Source organism: Odocoileus virginianus, chromosome 28 (genome assembly GCF_023699985.2).
Source record: "Odocoileus virginianus isolate 20LAN1187 ecotype Illinois chromosome 28, Ovbor_1.2, whole genome shotgun sequence".
NCBI classification, from domain to species: domain Eukaryota; kingdom Metazoa; phylum Chordata; class Mammalia; order Artiodactyla; family Cervidae; genus Odocoileus; species Odocoileus virginianus.
The window spans coordinates 31,867,598-31,892,356 of NC_069701.1; the positions used below are offsets into that span (position 1 = coordinate 31,867,598).

Genomic DNA, 24,759 nt, shown 5'->3' on the forward strand with positions numbered 1-24,759 from the left:
CACATTTGGACTCCTTTCATGTCAGCAAGAGTTTCAAACCTTACAAGCCCCCGCCAGAGGGCTGGGGACCCTCATACTGACCCCGGCCTTCAAGTCCCACCTCCTCTCTCTCTCAGCCTTTCCAAACTTGCTTGAGAGGCCTGCCCTGCCTGCCCGGAGACTTCAAATATGAAAGTAACAAAACTTTCCACACCCTCCTGGAGCACGTGTGGTGCCAACAGCCACAACATCTGATCTTGGATCTGGGTGGGGGCCCTCCTGCCTCTGCAGGTGGCCACACCTTAGTGCAGCTAAAGGCCTGACTGGTTTGCAACCATGTGGCTTTAGAACTTTACACATGGTGCAAGATGCAGGCGGCAAAATTCAGTGGGTATGGGTGCACTTTCACACACTCCAAAGAGGTCAAGGTTTGTTAAGAAGGAAAGAGATGCCTACTTGGTTCATCATGCTGAAATATGCTGAAATTATCTTTTGCAAATAAGACATGGTTTATGTCACAGATTAGATTAATGCCACTTTACCAAATATGCTGGAAGAAAATAATGGTGCCTTGAGAGTTCTCACCTGGGGTTATACACCATCCAGGCCCTCTTATGCAAGGGTATTTCTCCTGACCTGTTAGCACCATTAGTCATACTCAAGCTTCTTCCCTTGTCTGTATCTTTCCTCCCATAGAATGCTCGGACTTCCCTTTAGGCAATCTCCTAAACCCTGTCCTCTTCCGCCTCTCCGGGAACCATCTCTGCTCTCTCTCCTGTATATCTGCAGTCATAGAGGCCCACCTGACAACACCATCCAGCCCATCCGGCAGCCCAAATGGTTCTGAAATAGCTCAGGAATGTTACCAGGGGGTCGAGAGCCCCCAGAATTTCCTCTCAAGTTAGACCAAGTAAGTCCGCCCCTCCAGTAAGTTAGACCACCCCTCCGCCACATGAAGACAGCTCCTCCGGTAGTTCAAGACCAAAACCCCTAGGTCATGGACTCATTTCTCATGAGACGAATCGTCCAGACCCCTCAGGGTCTTGCTGTGTCCATTCAGCCCTCGGTGGATCCCCACCAGCCTGCACCTGCACCCACTGGAGACGGCCACTTCCTAGGGCTGCTCCATCAGGACTCCGCAGGTCCCCGAGACCCCTGGGCCTAGCTGTCCCCTCACAGAGTACATGGAACTCCTATCTCCTGCCAGGACTCAAACAGAGGATTTTTATTTAAATGGCAATTTATCCCTAGGAAATTTCATTGTACCACCTCTTCCGTTCTTCCAGCCAGACAAGATCTTTCAGAATCTTGGTTCTCACATCTCACACCTTGGCTGCCCCACCAGCTTGGTCTCCACTGCCCATTTGCGTGCCTTTTCACATGACTCCAGCTTGCTGCTCCAACTGCATTGCAGGGATGGAGACCACAGGCTTTGGAGTCAGACAGATTTGGATTAAACTCCCGGCTCCACTACTCAGCAGGTGAACAAACTTCTCTGAACCTGTGTTTCTTTATCTATAGAAAGGACATGGTAATACATACCTCATAAGCTGTTGTGAGGATTAAATGGAACAATGTGTGCATGAGGCCAGTAGTAGTGTCCAGCATTTAGTAAGCATTTACTATTAATAATAGATTATTATTATCATAAGTCCTTTAAGGACCGAAGCAATAGCACATGTTTCCTCTATAGCCCTAACAGGGCATGCGGCAGGTGGCCAGGGGAGGTCAGGTTGCGGAGAGGTGGCTGGCCCTTTGGAAAGGATGTCAATCCCTCTAGGCATCTAAAGGGACTCCACCGATCATCACAGAAAATTACGTTTTCAGTTGTGCATCTACATCTAAGAACTTCTTAAACTCCGTGAAGAAACAGCACTGTGGGCGCTTACAGAATCTGACCTGCTCTGGCAATTAAAGGTCACTGCCCAACATGAGAAACCCTCAGGCTGAAGAAGGCAGATAAGATCAGCTGCCTCAAACAGCACCTGCATGTCTGAACTGTGCATTCGCTCAGACCAGGAGCCCAGACTCATCCGCGACATTCCACCTGCAGCTCAGGGCCTTGTACAAATGTCGACAGGAAGACACGATTCTGGGACATGCTCCTGCTTCAACTTCAATAGAAACAAGAAAATGCCCATTGCGGTGAGGTCTCAACAAGGAAAAAAGAGCAGGGACTTCTGGCCATGAAACTCCATCTGCCACCCCTCTGGGTCCTCACTTGCTTGGCTCCCGCTTGCTATCTCAGAGCGTGGCTCTGGTATCACCCTTAGCTTTGAGCCACTTAAACTCTATGCTAGCGTTAGGGATGAATGTTATCACACACTGAGCAAGCCAAAGCATACATCCACCTCCACTCCTCATAAATTCTTCATCTCTTTGCAGAGCTGACCTGAAAGAATAAAATCGGCAATTGAGAGTCACTCCTGTGAAACTGCGATGTTATTTTTTCCCAACTGATGCTGCTAGAAAGACTGTGGTCAGGCAAGTTACTGCTGGCTTCTCGCCACTGCTGAAAAGCTGACATTAAAACAGACTGACAACCTCCTCATCCCCAGGCCGCAAGTCTCCTCAAAGGCTGTGGTAAGGAAAAGGCTGGAAGGCTTCAGCAGCATCTAGAGCAGGGATTCCCAGCCTCCAGGATCTAATAATGCCTGATGATCTGAGGTGGAGCTGATGCAATAATAAGAGAAATAAAGTGCACAGTAAATGGAATGTGCTTGAATCATCCTGAAACCATCCCCCTTCTGGGTCTGTAGAAAAACTGCCTTCTAGGAAACAGGTCCCTGGTGCCAAAAAGGTGGGGGGGCCACTGAAAAAGAACTGATACTATACACACAGTGGGACATACAGCAGAATCATGAGACTTACTGTTGAAAAGCACGGCTGGTCATCACTTTGTAGGTAAGAACTGTGTATATCAGACAGCCTGGACCTTAACACGCAGGAGGCAGGTGTTACAGATTTGTTTAATTAATAATTCAAATTCAGCTGCCATTCACTGAGTGCCAGGCATACATTTATTCTCCTTTGAGGCCAAATCATTTTACCACCAGCTCCTGAGAGGCAGATATGAATCCACACTCTGATTTGGCCTGGCTTTCCCGCTGCCTCACAATGGCCCCTGCAGCGCGGGGTCTGTTCGAGGAGGAGGTAAACAGTACACACACCTCGTGGGCTGAGCAACAAGCTAACACACCTGCTCCCGAGGCAACAGCCAGGCAGCAGGCTGGGGAGCCGTGGGTGTCAACTCCACTCGGAGGGAAAGAATAGTAACAAAGATAGTGTACGCCCCTGCATGTTGTCACGCACCATAAAACGTGGGAGAGGAAAAGGAATTTGTTAAAGCCGTGGTATACTTTCTCCTTCCCACTTAGCATCACTCTCGGTAATTATTTCTGAAACGGCATCACGCATTGCAGGACACAATTTATCTGAGAGGGAACTATGAACCGACGCTGGACAGCAGCAAACACAACAGAATGCTCTGGGCTCCTGCTGAGGCCGATTACGAGGGCAGCATATTTTCCTCGCAGTGTGTGGGCAGTCACACATGTCCTTGCTCAGAAACAAAGCAGAGATTGCGCTCCTAGGTCTGGGAGTTCCATGCCTTCCTTACGGACGGGGGAATGCATCTGTGAACAAGGCTTCATGTGGATGTCGCTCCCGCTAAAGACAACTGAAAGCAGGAACCTTTTTGCTAAGGATAAAAAAAAAAAAAAAAAGGCACTATCATCTATGTTAAATCCTCACTCCAACCTTCTATCCAGAATTTATCCAGGTCACAGAATAAACCAATGATCACTGAGGTGTTACAGCCAGAAATAAAAACCGTGCCGGTTGAATGGAAACTGCAGTAAAGACAGAGGCGAGGCAGGGGTGACAGTGTCTGTAATGCTGGCTTCACAGAGCTGTCTGAGTACAACTTTTCTTTTGTGCAAAACATGAAACAGGCAGGTTGTTTCAGGAGATGGGAGAAGATGAAGGGCCCTTTGAGGTGCAAATGGCGACAAAACCTCTAATTAAAACGATACCTTAAAATTAAAACAACAAAACGCCGCTTTGCTTATCAGATTGGCACAATTTTAAAAGAATGCAAATACCCAGTATGGAAATGGGAGAGCTCATATATTGTTGGTGGGAATGTAAACTTTTTCCATATCGGAGACGCAATTTGAAGGTCCTATCAAAACTTTCCCATTTATGCTTATAAATTTCAAACATATCTCAAATAGAATAGTGTCATAGATGTTATCCACCAGTCATTCAGCTTCAAAAATTATCAACTTACGGCTCACCTCTCTTCAACTGTTCACCCACCCACCTTCCTCCTCACTGGATTGTTTTGAAGCAAACTTCAAACACTATTCACTTTCATCTCTAACTGGCTCAGTAGATAACTCTTTTTTTAAAAAGGACTTTTATATGTTATTATCATACCTAAAAAAAAAACTCACTCCTTAATATCATCAAATATCCAGTTATTGTTAGGAGTTCCCCCAACTGTTTCACATTCTTTTCTTTTTTACAGTAGGATTGTGCATGTCAGAACCCAAACAAGGTCTGCCTATTGCACCTGACTGATACATCTCTGAAGTTTCCTTTAATCAGTAAGTTCCTTTTCTCTTCTTTTTCTCTGCAATTTGTCTGCTTCTCACACTGTAGAATGTGCTGACTGCATCCTTGTGGCCTTATAACTTGTTCCGCTTTGTTGACTGTGCCTCCTATTCACTGGCAGTGAAGCCCAGAGACTCGATCAGATTCAGCTTTCATTTGGGGGGAGGAAGAGGAACACCTCCTAAGTGGTAAAACACAAGAGGAGGCACACAAGACCAGGAGCCCTATAATGAATGCTCTCTCTTTGTAGTGATGTCAAGTGTTCAGGGGCGTAAGCTGGTCCATTCACTACAAAGTGCCTCCTCAGCTTTTTCCTGATGACAGGAGATGAGAAATGGTGATGCTCTAAGCCAATCATCCCCTTTCACTTATTAGCTGGATGCTCCCTTAATGAAATTTCCCTCATCAAGGGAGGATATTCCGGGGGAAAGGCTGGATTCGTGCCCATCACTTACCACTTTTCCCAATAACACTGTGGTCTCCTAGTATCCTCAGAAACTGACCAAAGAGTATTTCCTTTCCTATCAGTATGAACTCGTGGGTTTTAAATATACGTAATGTATTTCAATCTATCGGAGATTTTTTCCTTTTTAATGGGTCAAATTGTATCCCCCATTTTGGACTCTTCAGTTACATCTTGAGTTCTTTCCCCAGGACCCTGAAGAGAAATTTTTATCAATATTTGCTTCCTTTCATTCTGATTAGACAGTATGTTTCAGGTAGATGTTTCAGGCATATCTCCAGCCCCAGAGCTAGAATCTGCCATTTTTCTAAGTAGCCCTGATTCCTCTTATTGGGAAGTTGTATTTAGAGACCACATAGAATCATTACTACTGGACTGGTGACTACATCCAAACCTTTTCAGTGGACAGAATTAGAAAACCTATTTTCTAAGAGAAAAAAAATCCTGAATTTATACTGATATTCTAATTCAAATTTAGGATTCAAAATTTTTTCTTTTTTGGATTCAAACTTTTTATTTAACTTGTGTGATTTTTATATTTGTATCTTTCTTCACTTCACAAAAATCTTGATTCTTAAATAATTTAAAATGTAAATATCTTTAGTATCTATCATTTCTCTTTGGAGAATTTACTCTAAGGAAATAATCTGATATGACATCTATGACAGCATTCTGCCTACTAGCAAAAAAGGAAGAAAGGAAGGGAGAAAGAAAGAACCTACATATACAAACAATCAACAGTTTAGGAATCAGTGAACTAAAATTGACTGGAATGGGTGAATTTAATTCAGAGGACCATTATATCTACTACTGTGGGCAAGAATCCCTTAGCGGAAAAGGAGTAGCTCTCATAAGCAACAAGAGTCTGAAATGCAGTACTTGGATGCAATCTCAAAAATGACAGAATGATCTCTGTTCATTTCCAAGACAAACCATGCAATATCACAGTAATCCAAGTCTATGCCCCAACCAGTAATGCTGAAGAAGCTGATGTTGAACCGTTCTATGATAATGTACAAGACCTTCTAGAACTAACACCCAAAAAAGATGTCCTTTTCACCTTGCATTCCACAGGGGACTGGAATGCAAAGTAGGAAGTCAAGAGATAACTGGAGTAACAGGCAGGTTTGGCCTTGGAGTACAGAATGAAGCAGGGCAAAGGCTAATAGAGTTTTCTAGGAGAATACACTGGTCACAAAAAACACCCTCTTCTAAAAACACAAAAGAAGACTACACATGGACATCACCAGATGGTCAATACCGAAATCAGACTGATTATAGTCTTTGCAGCCGAAGATGCAGAAGCTTTATACAGTCAGCAAAAACAAGACCAGGAACTGACTGTGGCTCAGATTTGCAATAAGGAGTTATTGCAAAATACAGACTTAAATCGAAGAAAGTAGGGAAAACCACTAGACCATTCAGGTATGACCTAAATCAAATCCCTTACAATTATACAGTGGAAGTGACAAATAGATTCAAGGGATTAGATCTGATAGACAGAGTGCCTGAAGAACTATGGAGGGACATTCGTGACATTATACAAGAGGCAGTGATCAAGACCATACCCAAGAAAAAGAAATGCAAAAAGGCAAAATGGTTGTCTGAGGAGGCCTTACAAATAGTTGTGAAAAGAAAAGAAGCTAAAGGCAAAGAAGAAAAGGAAAGATATACCCATGTGAATGCAGAGTTCCAAAGAATAGCAAGGCGAGATAAGAAAGCCTCCCTCAGAGATCAGTGCAAAGAAATAGAGGAAAACAATAGAATGGGCAAGACTAGAGATCTCTTCAAGAAAATTAGAGATTCCAAGGGAACATTTCATGCAAAGAAGGGCACAGTAGAGGACAGAAAGAGTATGGACCTAACAGAAGTGGAAAATATTAAGCAGAGGTGGCAAGAATACACATAAGAACTATACAAAGAAAGATCTTAATGACCTAGATAACCATGATGCTGTGATCACTCACCTAAAGCCAGATATCCTGGAATGTGAAGTCAAGTGAGCATTAGGAAGCTTCACTATGAACAAAGTTAGTGGAGATGATGGAATTCCATTTGAGTGCTTTCAAATCCTAAAAGATGATGCTGTGAAAGTGCTACACTCAATATGCCAGCAAATTTGGAAAACTCAGCAGTGGCCACAGGACTGGACAAGGTCAGTTTTCATTCCAATCCCAAAGAAGGGCAATACCAAAGAATGTTCAAACTACCACACAATTGCATTCATCTCACATGCTAGTAAATGCTCAAAATTCTCCAAGCCAGGCTTCAACAGTATGTGAACTGTGAACTTCCAGATATTACAGCTGGGTTTAGAAAAGGCAGAGGGACCACGGATTCAATTGCCAATACTCGTTGGATCACAGAAAAAAACAAGAGTTCCAGAAAAACATCTACTTCTGCTTTACTAATTATGCCAAAGCCTTTGACTGTGTAGATTACAATAAACTAGAAAATTCTTCAAGAGATGGGAATATCAGACCACCTGACCTGCCTCCTGAGAAATCTGTACACAGGTCAAGAAGCAAAAGTTAGAACTGGACATGGAACAACAAACTGGTTTCAAATTTGGAAAGGAGTATGTCAAGGCTGTATATTGTCACTCTGCTTTTTAACTTATATACAGAGTACATCATGTAAAATGCCGGGCAGAATGAAACACAAGCTGGAATCAAGATTGTCGGGAGAAATATCAATAACCTCAGATATGCAGATGACACCACCCTTATGACAGAAACTGAAGAGAAACTAAAGAGCCTCTTGATGAAGGTGAAAGGGGCGAGTGAAAAAGCTGGTTTAAAACTCAACATTCAAAAAACAAACATCATGGCATCTGGTCCCATCACTTCATGGAAAATAGATGGGGAAACAATGGAAACAGTGACAGACTTTATTTTCTTGGGCTCCAAAATCACTGCAGATGGTAACTGCAGCCATGAAATTAAAAGACGCTTGCTCCTTGGAAGAAAAGCTATGACCAACCTAGATAGCACATTAAAAAGCAGAGACATTACTTTGTTGACAAAGGTCCGTCTAGCCAAAGCTCCGGTTTTTCCAGTAGTCATGTATGGATGTGAGAGTTGGACTGTAAAGAAAGCTGAGCACCAAAGAATTGATGCTTTTAAACTGCAGTGTTGGAGAAGACTCTTGAGAGTCCCTTGGACATCAAGGAGATCAAATCAGTCAATCCTAAAGGAAATCAGTCCTGAATGTGCACTGGAAGGACTGAAGCTGAAGCTGAAACTCCAATACTTTGGCTACCTGATGCAAAGAACTGACTCATTGGAAAAGACTCTGATGCTGGAAAATATTGAAGGCAGGAGGAGAAGGGGATGACAGAGGATGAGATGGTTGGATGGCATCACCAACTCAATGGACATGAGCTTGAGCAAGCTCCAGGAGTTGGTGAAGGACAGAGAAGCCTGGCGTGCTGCAGTCCATGGGGTCACCAAGAGAAAGACACAGTTGAGCGACTAAACTGATACAAACACTAGTTGAAGAATATGAATGATAGTAAATCCCCATAATAGAACACTGTAGCGCCAACAAAAATGATGATACAGCTTTTCAGGATGTTATTAAAAGAAAAAAATATCATCGTTGAAAGCTACTTTAAAAGGAAAAAAAATCAAATAAAGTGGTTAAAAATACAATGAACTAGTGAATGAAAACATAAAACCCCAAACAAAATATCAGCAACCCAAATCCAGACATACAAGAAAAGGAGTTTACAATAGAATTTACAAAACAGAGTTTACAATACAATAGAGTTTACAAAAGGCTGGCTTAACTTTTGGTGGTGGTTTAGTCGCTAAGTTGTGTCTGAGTCTTGAGACCCCAGTGGACTGTAGCCAGCCAGGCTTCTCTATCCATGGGATTCTCCAGACAAGAATACTGGAGTGGGTTGCCATTTCCTTCTCCAGGGAATCTTTCTTACCCAGCAATCAAACTGGGGTCTCCTACATTGCAGGCAGATACTTAGGTGGATTATTTACTGACTGATCCACTAGGGAAGTCTGTGACTTAACTTTTAAATATCAATTAATATAATTTACCCTATTAACAATGAAGAGAAAAATCTCAACAGATTAAAAAAAAGCACTTGGCAAAAATCAACATCCATAAAAAAAAATCAACATCCATGAATAACAATCAACATCAATCAATAATAAACATTCATTAAAAACCATAAAGGAAGCTTTTTTCATGGATGTGTTCTTTTTATAAAAATCCTGCCTGCACGAGATGACTTCCCTGGTGGTCCAGCAGTTAAGACCCCATGCTTCCACCGAAGGGGGTGAGGGTTCAATCCCTGGTTGGGGAACTAAGATCCCACGTGCCATGTGGTATAGCCGAAGGGGAAAAAAAATCCCTGCACTGAACATCATTCTTCATAGTGAAGTAGTGAAAGTTTTCCCTCTGCAGGAGGGAAAATGAGTAACCTCCACAACTACCAGCAGCAACTCCATTCACTAATGGATTGGGGATCCTAGCCAGCAGAGCAAAGGGGAACAAAAGAAGAAATAAAACTGAAAGAGTAAATGAGCAAACATGACAAAATAGAAACAGTTACAGACAGAGAACAAACAGATCCTTACTAGAGTAGCAGAGGGTGGGGGGTGGAAAGAAATAGGTGTAGCAAATTAAGAGGTACAGGCTCCTAGCTGCAAAATAAATGAGTCATGGGTACGAAACATGCAGTGTGGGGAATACAGTCAGTACACAGTATCTTTGTATGGTGACATGTCATAACTAGACGTCATGGAATATATGAAATGTATAGGAAAAAAATCACTATGTTGTGTAACAGGAACTAACCCAGTGTTGTAGGTCAATTATACTTCAAAAACAAACTAAACACAGGGCTGCCATATGACCCAGCAATCCCAGCCCTGGGCATATACTGTGAGAAAACCACAACTCAAAAAGACATATGTATTTTTTATTAGAGCACTATTTACAATAGCCAGGACATGGAAGCAACCTAGACATCCAACAACAGATGAATGGGTAAAGCAGCTGTGATACGTGTATACAATGGAATATTACTCAACCATAAAAAGGAATGAGACTGAATCAGCGGTGTGATGTGGATGAAGCTAGAGCCTCCCTACAGAGTGAAGAAAATCAGAAACAGAAAAACAGATACCATATATTAACACATATATGTGGAATCTAGAAAAGTGCCACTGATGAGCCTATCTGCAGGGCAGGAATAGAGATGCAGACGTAGAGAATGGACCTGTGGACACAGCGGGTAAGGAGACGGGGGAAGAATTGAGAGAGCAGCACCGACATAAACATATAGCCGTGTGAACACCAGACAGTCAGTGGGAACCCGCTCTAGAGCACAGGGAACTCAGCGTGGAGCTTCGTGATGACCTAGGGAGGTGGGAGGCGGGGATGGAGGGAGGCTCAAGAGGGAAGCGATATATTTATACACAGAGCTGATTCATGTTGTTGTATAGCAGAAACTAATATAACTTTGTCAAACAATTATATTCTAATTTAAGGAATAAAAAAAATAGACTCATAGAAAAAGAGATCATACTTGTGGTTACCAGAGGTGGGGGCGGGGAGAGGGCATGGATGAAGGTGGTCAAAACATACAAACTTCCACTTACAAAATAAGTCCTAGGAGTGTAATGAATAGTATGATAAATAAAATTAACACTGCTATGTTATACACAAAAGCTGTTAAGAGAATAAATCCTAAGAGTTCTCATCAACAAAAAAAGTTTTTTTTCTATTTTTTTCATTTTGGAGATGATGGATGTTCACTAAACTTACTGTGGCAATCATTTCATGATGCATGTAAATCAAATTATTATGCTGTATACCTTAAACTTATAATACAGTGCTGTATGTTAATTATATCTCAATAAAACCAAAGGAAAAAAGGTATAAAGACTGCAAAGAAGTAAAAATGACAGTATTTATAGACAACATAATTATTTACCAATAAAATCAGACTATAAATTAGAAAATGAAATTTTTAAAAATTATACCATAATTTACAATATCACCAAAAGACACCAAATATCTAACAGTAAGTCTACTGAAAGACCTCTACCCATAAGACAATTTTTGAACTTTCACTCAAAACTCAGGGATACTGCTATATATAAAATAGACAGCCAACAAGGACCTACTGTGTAGCACAGGGACTTATATTCAATAGCTTATAATAAGAGATAATGGAAAAGAATGTAAAAAAAAGAATAGACATATGTATACATGTATGTGCAACTGAAGCACTGTGCTATACACTTGACACACAACACTTGTCAATCAACTATATTTCTACAAAAATGTTAAAAATAAATAGATAAATAAAACTCAAGGATAGAACATGTTCACAGATTAGAAGACTTAATATTATATAAGATGACAATTTTTCACAAACTGACCTGTAGGTACAATGAAATGCCAGTAAGTTTCCCACAGGACTTTGGTGGAAACTTCCAGGCTGATCCTACAATGTGTATGGAAAAGCAAGTGAAAGTTGTGAAAGTGAAAGTCGCTCAGTCATGTCCAACTCTTTGTGACCCCATGGACTATACAGCTCATGGAATTCTCCAGGTCAGAATACTGGAGCGGGTAGCCTTTCCCTTTTCCAGGGGATCTTCCCAACCCAGGGATCAATCCCAGTGCTCCCGCATTGTGGGCAGATTCTTTACCAGCTGAGCCACAGGGAAGCATGGACAAGCAAAGGGACAAGAGACTCTTGAAGAACTTAGTAGAACTTATCACACTCCTGGATAAACTGTGATACATTCATAAAACTGAACATGATACAGCTATAAAAACAGAAGGAGAAATAACCACAGCCACACCAAACAATAAGAACTCATGACTCCCCCAAGCACAATGTTAAACAAGAGAACAAAACAGAAAGGAAACCATACGAAGGTATTCCACGTATATAAAGTTCAAAACCATGGAAAACCAGTCTAAGTGTGTAACCTTTGAGGAGAAGGGGAGGAGCAGTGATTAGCAGGAAGCATAAGGATGGCTTTTAGGAGATGAGGGGTGTGTGTGTGTGTGTGTGTGTGTGTACCCGACTCTTTTCGACCCCATATAGACTGTAGCCCACCAGGCTCCTCTGTCCACAGAATTTTCCAGGCAAGAATACTGGAGTGAGTTGCCACTTCCTACTCCAGGAGATCTTCCTGACCCAGGTATTGAACCTTCATTTCTCACATCTCCTGCACTGGCAGGCAGGTTCTTTACCCCTGAGCTACCTAGGAAGCCTTTAGGAGGTGGTAATGTTCTGTTATTTAATCTGGGTGTTGGTTACCTCATATCATTGCATTACTGCTTATAATTTTTTGCACTTTTCTATGTATATGTTATAATTTAATCAGAAAGCTTAAAAAACATGGCAAGGAAATATGAGGGACACAAAAGAAATTACACAAATAAAATGTTAAAGAATAGATATAAAAATGATCAGAGAAAATGTTAGGTACAGAAAATAAAACCAATATACTCACACTGATATTCCTGGGAACATGAACACATCAAATGAAACTAAAAAGATCTTCAAAAATCTAATAGATGAAAATGTTCCCAAAATAGAGTCTTAACCTATACATCAAAAGGACACACCCTGTCCTAGGGAATTCTGATTCATGTGCTGGTGAAGTCACTAGACTTCAAACAAAAACTTCAAGGATAAAGAAAGACTCAAACAGGCATTAAGATAGAGAAGGAATGAGGAAAATAATCAAAATTAGACTCAAGATTTCTACAAAAGTAAATGCCAAGAGATAACAGAGCAGAATTCTAAATAGCTATGGTTACTGAATAGAACAGAAATGTATTAGTTACAATAATAACACAACTAATCCCAAACAGTGGGGGGAGGGAAGCGGGGGAAGGGTCAGTGTGCTGAGTCAGGTCATCACAGCAGGAGGTGAAGACTAAGGGGACCAGAGCTCAAGACAGGTTAGGAAAACATGAGTACATTAAGTTTAAAGTATTTAGATTAATAATAGCATTTAGGGCACAATTTCCCTCTATCTGTTTATCTTTGTTTTATGTCTGAAAGAAGTCTAGAATAATAGTTACCAACTGTAAGTTAATGAAGATGTTTCTGGGCAGAATTTGTTTGGGTTTTTACATACTTTCTTTTTTGCATTGCTTCAACTTTTTTATGAAAAAAAAAATCAATACTCTAAAAATGAGTAAATGAATTAATCATCTAGAAATACAAAGGCATTTCATTTTGCTTTCTTCCTGTTCAGATATAAAAATGAATTAAATCTAGCCATTGCTTGTTTGGTAGAATCAATAAATATTCAGAGAAATTGACATGATTTGTCTTTTAAGAATAAACTTAATTAGTACAAAATTCTAAAATAAAACAGTAACTCTGCTACACAATATTTGTGTCTCCCCTAATTTATACATATGTCCAAATCTAATCCCCAGTGTGACGAAGTGAGGAGGTGGGGCCTCTGAAAGGTGATTAGGTCATGAGGGTGGAGCCCCTATGAATGGGATGAGTGCCCTTCTACAAGACCCCAGAGGGCAGCCTCGCTCTGTCTGCCATGGAGGACACAGCGAGAAGTCAGCCATCTGTGAATAAGCAGAGGGTTCTCACTAGACAACAAATCTATTGGCACCTTGGTCTTGGACTTCACAAACTCCATAACTGTGAGAAATAAATCTCTGTTGTTTATAACCCACCCAGTATATGGTAGGAGCTTCCCAGGTAGCTCAGCAGTAAAGAATCTGCCTGCCAATGCAAGAGACACAAGGAGATCCCCGAAGGAAATGGCAACCCACTCCAGTATTCTTCACTGGGAAATCCTATGGACAGACGAACCTGATGGGCCACAGTTCACGGGATTGAGAAGAGTTGGACATGACTGAGCAGCTGAGCAAAGGCACACATGCTATGCATGGTGTGATGTTACAGCAGCCCCAGCGTACTAAGACAGACTCTCATTGAAGTCGACAGACCTCACAAAATTGTAGGTCACTAGCAATCAGGAGAAGGCAATGGCAACCCACTCCAGTGCTCTTGCCTGGAGAATCCCAGGGGCAGAGGAGCCTGGTGGGCTGCCCTCTATGGGGTCACACAGTCAGACACGACTGAAGCGACTTAGCAGCAGCAGCAATCAGGAATAAATTCAACCATAAGTGATACGACAAAGACCCCTAATTTTCTCTAGATTCCGTAAATAATATTAACACAACTACTGTTCACTTTTCAAATTTTAAAATCTAATTATCCAAGGACTTCCCTGGCAGTCCAGTGACTGAAACTCAACTTCTACTGCAGGTGGCACGGGTTCAATCCCTCATAGAACTAAGATTTCACAAGCTGCACAGCATACTCAAAAATAAAACAGGATAACAACGTCCCATCGATTTAAAAACATAATAATAAAATAAAATGGAAGTATACAAATCACCTGCTAAGAAATCTGAAAAGCAAAAAGTGCCTACTGATGAGTAAGCTTACTCAGTAATCACTCATGACAGTCAGTGGTACAGCTGAATAACAGTCGTACAAGCCATCATGAAAATAAAACTATTTGGAGTCACATTCTTCTTAGGGTAGGGCTGACAATTATCTAGCTTTTGCACCTTCTTTATCACTTTGACAACCAGAAGAAAAATAAGGAAGAAGTCCCTCAAAATCAAATAGGATATATTAGAAATAGAGGTAAAGGAAATGTTTTAAAAGAAAACCAAGAAGAATCTCAATTCTCAGACACTAGAAGCAAGAAAGATGCCACTAAGGGTATAGGCAATTTAAGGAGGAATTTTACCCCAATATTTTAAAACAGATTATCATACTAAGTCAGAGAAAGACAAATATCATATGGTATCACTTACATGTGGAATCTAAAATGTGATACAGATGAATTTATTTACAAGAGAGAAACAGACTCACAGACTTAGAAAACAGACTTGTAGTTACCAAAGGGAAAAGAGGGGTAGGTATACACAAAAAATGGACAGCAAGGTCCTACTATATAGCACATGGAACTATATTCAGAATCCTGTAATAAACCCTAAAGAAAAGAACATTAAAAAAGAATATATATATAATATAAATATAGATATAACTGAATCACTTTGCTATATACCTTAAACTAACACAATATTACAAATCAACTATAATTCAATAATCAAAAAAAAAAAAAAAGAACAAGTACTAAAATGTTTCCAAATTTTCGCAGACACTTTTGAAATTCAGGATTATTCTTTGGAACTTGAACCAATACCCCGTTAATATCCTTATTTTAATTTAATGCTTAAATTTCCCTGACAAATCATTTTTGTATTACCAAAGTATTTCAATACATACTGGTTGGAGTGTGTTAGTGTTGCATTCTGCTTTGTCTTCATTAACAGACATCGAGAATATTCTAAACACATGAGACACAGACATTCAGAGAATGTGCAGTGCAGAAGGTTGAGGGCATTCCAGGAAAGGGTAACCTCATAATATTATCCACAAACAACAAGAAGGCAAAAAAGCGACTCATTACCTGCTGAGCTGCAGCATCCTGCTGGACATAAGCTACTTGGCCTGGGTCTGTAAACAGTGTCTAAACAAACAACAACAACAATAACTTATCAATAGATCTTTAGACAGCTTGTCTATGCAGGAAAAATTATCCTACTGCTAAGCACCAATTCCTGAGTTAACTCCCAAATAGCTAGTAATAATCTTTCATTAATAAAGAAGATAAAGACAGTAATTCTATATTTTGCCAAAGCCTTTCATTCTTATGTCTTCAAAGAGATTGTAAAAGCTAACTCTCTCCATTGGCTAACACACTGCACACTTTGTGATTTTACTCTAAAGCAAAGCCTCTCCTGAGATTGAATGTCACAGTTAATTAAAAAGGCATTCCATGAACAAGGGGGTATGCATTCTCACGTAACACTGTGTCACAGGGGTAGACATGCAATTAAATGAAAATGGTTGAAGATACACCAACAAATAGAAGAATACTGTATACCCAAGAATTACAACTCTTTCCAATATAGATACACACTCAGCAGATGTAGAAAATAAATAAATAAACTGCATTTAATGTTCCATAGACCCTTTTTATAATAAAGCCAGTAAGATGATAATTTTCAAAGTTCTCATTATAAACATTAATTGGCTGATGGTCATGATAACTAAAGAAGGAAAACCTTCAAAATTATTTTAGTTGGGACACCACAAGAAATCCCCAATCCAAAAAAGTATTCCTTCCTCTAAAACTTTTAAATGACTCTAATTTGCCTAAGGCTTTAGCAAATTTACGGTCATAGGAACCACAGTTAAGTGCTGATTCCAAAGAATTGTAAAAGAGAATTTCAGCAAGCTTCAGATTTCTTATATTTGACTTTTAAAAACTATCATAACTCAGACATTTCGTAACATAGTAATGATCTAAAAGTTGGGCACAGGACATTCTTTACATAATCTACGTGTTCTTATTTCAGTACAGCTGAGGGCCTAAAACTGAGAAGGGTTATTCCATAAGTAACTATCAGGCAATTTCACCTTTATATAGATTTGAAAGGCATTTATTAGGTGGGTCTCATTTCTTCTTGGGAGTGCTTTGAGTCTCTTGACTAAATATTGCATGAGGGCAAATTTTTATTACCAGGATCCCACTACAAAAACTATGGAACTGGGGACTTCCCTGGAGGGTCAATGGTTAAGACTTCATCATCCAATGCAAGGATGCAGGTTCAACCCTGGTTGGAGAGCTAAGATCCCACATGCCTCTCAGCCAAAAAACCAAAAGCATAAAAACAGAAGCAATATTGTAACAAATTCAATGAAGACTTTTAAAACGGCCCACGTCAAAAAAAAAATTTTAAACAAAAAACAATGGAACTGATTTCTAATCTATTTAAAGTGCTATGTACATTATAAAGTGCTAAAAATACAAAGCAACATTTATATACTGGGGGATATTCCTGTTATGCATTTGGAAACCAACACTCAGAGTCACTAGCCAAAAAAATGAGAAGCAGTTATAATTGTACAGCTTTTACCCTCACTTCTATAGAGTCCTAAAAATCAATAAGTTATTAGTAAATAGCAGGTAACAAGCTAGTAGGATCTCTCACTTACACGTTTAACTGAAATAATGTGCATGTTCCCACTCAGATTCATTTTGATTAAGTTACACAAAAATAAATGCCATGTTTGGCCTGGTTCTTGATACTTAGGAAAAGTAACAGGCTGATAATCTTGTTTATAATAATAATGAATCAATATCAACAGTCAGTGTGGAAAACACCTCATTCCAGGTTAGTGCTCTAACTCCTTACATTTAATTTAAATAAATAAACCACATCTTCCTCTGCCAAGATGGTTATAAGCTCCTTGAGAGCACACATGTTATCTGCATATTTCCTGCATCACCTGCCAGCAGCACAGTGACTGGCAGAGCGTAAACGTAAGGGATGAATTAACAGATTAACAAACAAGCCATCACCCACGGTCCCAACGTGCCTGCGCAGCTTCCACGGGATGGATGTAGACCAGTGTGTGCTGAGGACCATCCACGGAGGCGTAGGAGGCACCATCTGCCGTGTACACCACCTGCTGCGGCGGACGGACCTGGTCATCGGTGTAGACGATCTGGGCCACGGTTCCAGCGTCTGGAACAAAATGCACCTGGGGCAAAAAAAAACCAGCAAGTACGAAGCGATCACCCTGGTGGAACCCACACTGTAGCGCAAAGACGGGGAACTAACGGAGAACACCACACACTTGCATTTCTAAAAGATCCCCGTGAAAGGAGAACGCAGTGAATGAATGGGTCTTCATCTGTGCTGAGTTAGTGACTTGGCAGAGGGACCAAGGACCTTCTCACTGATTTTTACTTAATATTAGGCAACCGATTTAAACACCACTTTGCCTCAAATATCAACCGAAGGTCTCTCTTTTGGGGCATGCTGAGAAGAAATGGGACAGAAGATTGCTGATGGACAACACTACCAAACTATAAAACACAGATTATTCTATAATGTGGAAAAATATGTCAAGACTCAAAAGTCAGTTGCTTTCAACACATCATAAAAACTCTACTTTCTAACAAAGAGTATCTTTTAGCAAACACATTAAAACAAGGTCACTTGCTTTCGTACAAATTCTTTTGTCCCTCCATGGCTGTTCTGTAGGCAAGGGGTGAATGTCTGCTGACTTGGTGAATGTAACAGAACTTTTCTTTGCCAAGTAGATAAGGACACAAAAAATTCTGTGAATGTACTTTTCAGGGGTTTTGGATAACTATTTCAGTTGTCACCAGGGGAAATAATTTTCTGTCTATGAAGAACGAAAGCAGAAACTGATTCTGTAAAGCGCTTTCTGAGCAGTCAGCTTTGGAGGTTTGAGTTCCTGCAGGTTGGCACACAGCCTAGTGTCTGATATTGAAGGTACAAAGCAGATGGTCAAAGTACACATTTGGGAGAGAAATAATTTATGTGCTGATATTGAAGTCAGGCCCTCTTAGGTCGGAATCTTTACTCTTATACTGTCTTGGCTTTACACATAATTTTTTATTTCAGTTTTTTCCAGTGGAGAACAGATCCCAAAGATGACATAGCTAATTCAACCCACAGAAAGAAAACTAAAGACAAGACGCAGTCAAGCACCACGTAAATAAAACAAACTTCTACTTTAGCACTAAGTGATTACCCCAGCTTCTACATAAATCTGCTCTGCCCATGAAGATACAGTTTGCACAAGAATTGGGCTTTGAAATATTTCAGCAATTTTAAGTGCTGCAAGATAATTTTGTGAGTTTAGATTTGTTTATTCACATCAAAATCTTTAACTAGTTTCGGTGCTTAAAAAAATTTTTTCCCCTTGAGCGTTATCCAAACTCTTCAACTTGGTCTTCATCACCAAGTACTCGGCTAAACCAGGATTCTTGGATGGGAGAAGAAATATTGCAAGGGATGGGGCGCAACAAAGGGTGCTGAAGTCTGCTGTCTACTGTCTGGCTACCTGCAAATGTGGACCCTATTTATTAATGGACTACATTTTGTTTATAAACAAAGTACCCCAAAATATATAGCTACATGAAAGTAGCCTTCCAGGTAGTTTCCATGAGAATCAAAACAGCATTCTTAATTATTCTGCTGGAGGCTTCTCTGGTACCTTTTTCTCAGTATTCAGACACAGACTTTTAAATCATATCTGATGATTGATTTTATGTACTGTAACATTAGTTATACTACTTAAATCAAACATAATATGTGTATTTAAAGGTTTCAACGTAAATTTTCTGATTACTTGGCAACTGAACAACTATGGCTATGTAATTTGATGAAAATGAAATTACATATATATTGTAATGCTTTAAAATGAAGTTTCATACTTTGGTCACATATAAAATGTGGCTCCCTATGACTGCTGACTCTTACCAAAATTCAAATCCATACCAAAAATGCAGAGATCCACTTTTGCTAAGGACAATCAAAAGAATGTGTAGCTGGTTAGTAGAGCAATTTGAAAGGCAGAGATATCTGAATAAGTGACTAACCTCCAGAGCTGTTGATTCACTGGGACAACTTTCAATGAGAAGTTTACATTCTGAATTTGAAAAGAAAAGGAAAAGCCACTCACTTTATAGACATACCTTGTACTTCACTACACACAAAAAATCAAAACCCTTTCCTGGATAACATAAAAGAAACCCTGCAGTTTGAAGTTTTCACCATGAAATAAAATGGAGCAGTGAAGAGGATTATGACAGTAAATTGGGGGGAAGGCAGAGAAGCCCATGGGTGGTATGTAGCTTCTTGAAATCACAGCAACCTGGACAGATGGAGCATTCGAAGCACTGAAATGCTGCCTATTCCTTACGTACCATGTCTGCCCATCAGCTCCCTCCTTGCCCCGCAACACTATACAGGAGCTGCTATTTCTCTAGCTGTCAGCAAACTCTACCAACTAAACACCATGGTCAGTGCCCAGCTGGGAGAGCACTTTTCACCTGTGTGGCGTTCTCCTCATGTTCTGCAGCCGGGGGCCACACGTGTGAGCTTTCATCTTTGGAATCCATCCCCTCCCGGCTGGACAGCGGCCCAGGCACCTAGAGTTGTTCGAGGTGAAGGACAGTCATCTGTCTCCCACTCGCGTGCTCGTCAGGGACAGGAAGGCCTCTCTGCAGCATGCCTGAGAAAAAGAGAACAGGACCCAAGACTTTAAATACATGAATGCACTTTAATAAGTTACAGTCTCAGCCACAAAGAGGAAAAAAAAATAAAATTTTTGTAAGAGATAACACACCTGGGCAAAAAAGGTGAAAATGGAGAAATTATATGTAATAATGACACAATGTACTGCGTGCACGCTCTGCTCCAGGCACACGTCGGGTGGATGGAGGCTTTATCACAAACACTGAGGGCGGTCCTTAGCTCTCCCCAGGAGGAGGATGACGAGGCCCCCACATATTAAAGGCAGTCAAGTGCTGGGCTGACACCAAATCTTACTGCTGCTCAGCCAGCTCGTCCCTGTTTGCACACCTGTTGAGACAGTGACTTCCTATAAACTCAAAAGGAAAAGCAGCATAATAAAAGTCACAAAATAGGGGAAAATGGCAGGTGGGGGCAGCCAAATTTTCTGGGCCACAGTTTGGTGAATACAGATACCAACTTTGTTTCCTATGGAGTCAATACAGGAGTGATGAGCTGGCAAATCAAAGCCTCTCTAAACATCAATGGACACAAAACCTATATCTTGAAATATGACTATTTTCCAAAACCAATGTAATCAATCTTCCCTTTTGATGATGATAAAACACTGATGGTTTAAAGGTCACATGAGATCTGCTGTTTAACAGGGCAGCCGGGCCTGATACACCTCCTTGCGCTAGCCCAGTAAGTGGCATCATAGACAGGCAAGGCCAAGCTGCTCAGAACACCACTCAACTGAAGGTGAGAAGGACCACTGCCCAGAACCCTGCCAGAACTTTCTCCACTGTGAAATAACCTGAGAAACATTCTGAAGCTATGCATACTCCAGCCTCTGAACTGGAATAAGGCCCATGGAAGAAAAGAAACTGGGACACACAGCATCGGGGTGTCTGGGATACAGAATGGCCACGTCTGAACCACCTGGGAGCCTCTCGGGAGCCAGGGAGGGGCGTACTTCAGTTCAGCTGCATCACTAGCATCCTCACCCCAACAGAAGCTGCCCCACCACACACACTTGCCCTGCGCCCTAAAGAGGATCCTGCAAACAATGCCCCCGTCAACAGCAGGTGACTGTAAGCAAAGGGGCTATAATGTTCTCTATCTTGTATCTAGACTGGGATGGCGGATACATAGGGAATTCACATGTCAAAAGCCATCAATCTATCAGTTAAAAGAGGTGAATTTTATCATGTGTAAATTACACCTACCATGTTGTCTTTTTGTTAAGCATATCTTCCTTATATAGTAGTACTATTTAAGCATACATAAAAAGATAGTGAGAGTGAGATGTACAGTATATGAATTAAATTTCAACAAAGTTGTTATATATTTTTTAAAAGGAACAAAAATATTAAGAAGCTCAGAGGAATGTCACCGATAATATAAAGAGCTATAGGAAGATAATCACAAAATTGTACAAAAGGAGATAAAAACTGTACAAGAGGCCCCATATTATAAAATCAGAAAATGTTCCACATTGGAAAAGTTTTTAAATTTTTTTTATTTTGAAATAATTTCAGATGGAAAAGCAACAAAAATAGTACAAAGAATTTCTGTATTTCTTCACTGTTCCCCCAAATGTTAACATTTTACCATGTTTGCTTTATTATTCTCTCTCCTTCTCCTTCATCCTCTTTCTCTCTTTTTCATCCTCTCTCTTTTTTTAACTTAAACTATTTGAGAGTAAGTTGCAGCCACAAAACTCCTTTACTACTAAATTCTTAAGTGCCTATTTCCTAAAAGAAGGATATTTTCTCACAGAACCACAGTACTCCAATCAAAATCAGGACATTAACAGTGCTATTACCTAACTTACAGACCACATTCAACTTTTGCCAACTGTCCGATTACTGTCCTTTGCAGAGAAGGAAAGCCCGCTTTTTCTGGCCAAGGGTCCACTCTGGCCTCGCACACGGCGTGTCCCTGCCAACATGTCCTGTCAGTCCCCTCCGACTGGGAACAGTCCCCAGTCTTTCCTAGTTCTCCATGACCTTGACATTTTAGAAACTCACAGGCCATTTATTTTTCAGAAGGTCCCTTAATTTGAGTTCATCTGATGTCTCTTCATGGTTAGACTCAGGATACCTATTTTCAACAGGAATTAATACAACAACAACAAAAAAATGCTATGCTTTTCCCATACAGGAATCAGAGATTTTTTCAACTTAGTTGATCAATTGCACAAACACCCAAGCACACACTGGGATGCAGTGAGGATGGAGGCAGGCTTAACTCCCATACTCAGAAAATACACCAGCCCAGAGTGTCTTTCTTATTTGTTTTCATTTCTAGCAAGCTGCCTGCTATTTCTTTTATTTTTAGTTATATACTTTCAATAGGTGGCAAATTCAGTTGACTCAAAATTCAAAAGGCACAAAAAGGTGTACGGTGGACAATCTTGCTACCTGGAATCTCTTACCAGTCTTCAGAACCAATTCAGAGTATCGATTTCTTATCTATTCTTCCAAAGATATTTTATACAAATAATTTATATTATATATAAACAAAAAAATAAATACTCCCTGCTTCTCCAAACCACAAACGGCATCATAGTATTGATTGTATATGATTCTACACAAAGCAGCATCTCTTTTGAACCGTATTTATTCCATATAATACCATCCCTTTTACATTGTTCCAGATCCCTGTAGCATTTGTTCCTTTTTTTACTATAGCTTTATCATTTCATTGTACGAACATATCATGATGTATTTAATTTTATGTTGATAAATGGTTATTTTCCATGTTTGTGATGAGTAAGTTTGGACATACGTGTTGTATGTTGAATTCTTGTATCTTGAATTCCTCACTGAAGGGTGATACGCAGTCAGTCAAAGTGGCCGTGTGACTGTTAAGTACCTGACTTTCTAACTCCAGCACTGGGGCTGTCCGCTCCCCGTGCCTGGCACACGAGGGTCTGGGGACACAGAGAGGCAGAGTAGCTACAAGCTTGGGCTCTGGACCCAGATTTCGGCAGCAGTTCTGTGACTTCAGTCATGTTAGGCAGAACGTGGACGTGCTCTAAATCACTCTCCTTCTCCTTAAAATCGGGATCATAAGGTTATTGAGAGAACGTGAGATAATGCACGTAAGATGCTCACTTCACATAATGCCTGCCCCATGATAAGCACTCACCAAGTAGCTTTAAAATAAGGCATTCGTTCAATCATATCGCATCTTTCTGTCTGTGTGCCTCCCCATCTCAACTCTAAGTTCCTTCATGTCAAGGAATGTAAGCCACTCTAGATCGAGCGTGTGTATGGATTGGTGGCTGGGGGAAAAAAGAAGACACCTGATTCCTAAGCGCGTATCCACAGATGACTTCTTGGAGAAGATGAAAGTTGAAGGATGAACAGGAAAAAGAAAACAGAGATGAGAGGGGATGGGATATTTACTCCAGACTAAAATATCTTTCTTCTAATCTTACCAAGATAAAGAAGTAGACATAACATGACATAAAATACCAGAAACCACATAAAGCAAGGATAAAGGGGAGAAAAAAGGAAATAACTACTTAGTAGATGGGGGTAAAATAACAGAACAGTTCATTGACACAAAGGAAAGCCTGCTAGTAAAGTTTAGTATTACAGATGTGAGATATTGCCCAAAATGGCACTTCCCAATCATTTTCCCTTGTGGCTCAGCTGGTAAAGATTCCATCTGCAATGTGGGAAACCTGGGTTCGATCCCTGGATTGCGATGATCCCCTGGAGAAGGGAAAGGCTATCCACCCCAGTATTCTAGCCTGGAGAATTCCATGGACTGTATAGTTCATGGGGTCGCAAAGAATTAGACACGACTGAGCAACTTTCACTCACTCACTCACTCAGTCATTTTTTTTTTTTTTTTAGAGAAATCTCTGCTTTTATTGGCCAGCAGGTTACCTGAGGGGGATGAAGCGGGAGGAATGGGTAGCCCCGATACCGGGCCGGCCGTGTTTCACGGGCTTGTAGGTGATGGAGAACTCGCCCAGGTAGTGGCCGATCATCTCAGGCTTGATTTCCACCTGGTTGAAGGTCTTGCCGTTGTAGACGCCCACCATGCTGCCCACCACCTCGGGCAGAATGATCATGTCGCGCAGGTGCGTCTTCACGACCTCGGGCTTCTCCATGGGCGGCGCATCTTTCTTGGCCTTGCGCAGCCGCTTCAGCAGCGAGTGCTGCTTCCTCCGCAGGCCGCGGTTCAGCCGCCGTCGCGGGCGCGCACTGTATAGCTGCATCAGTTGCCCATAGGACATGTCCAGCAGCTGGTCGAGGTCTACGCCGCGGTAGGTGAACTTGCGGAAGGTCCGCTTCTTCTTCTGTTCCACTTCCGCCATCTTGCCGGTTCTTCTCACGCAATCATTTTAAAATACTGTTAGCACATAAAGAAGCCCAAGATGGTGACGACGCTTTCATTCAAAAAATGTTTGGAATCTAAAGCACCGATACAGAATACCCAGTTCTTGTTCTTTAAGATATACTAACAAGACCTACGGAGCTTCTGTAACTACTGAACTACTCAAAACAGTGTGATAGTCT

The 24,759-nt window shown here is 40.8% G+C and overlaps 1 protein-coding gene and 1 pseudogene across 1 annotated transcript in view; both read right to left on the reverse strand.

Moving 5' to 3' along the window:
• The window catches only part of PRDM10 (PR/SET domain 10), a 91,976-nt gene that overhangs the window by 40,860 nt on the left and 26,357 nt on the right, over positions 1-24,759 (reverse strand). The window contains exons 2-4 of the mRNA XM_020874687.2: positions 20,038-20,219; positions 17,547-17,711; positions 15,571-15,630 (exon numbers count right to left, since the gene is read on the reverse strand). Of these exons, the coding sequence (XP_020730346.2) occupies positions 15,571-15,630; positions 17,547-17,711; positions 20,038-20,106 (294 nt within the window). The 5' untranslated portion in view covers positions 20,107-20,219. The remainder of the gene's footprint in view (positions 1-15,570; positions 15,631-17,546; positions 17,712-20,037; positions 20,220-24,759) is intronic.
• On the reverse strand, positions 24,063-24,588 carry LOC110125584 (small ribosomal subunit protein uS19 pseudogene; annotated as a pseudogene).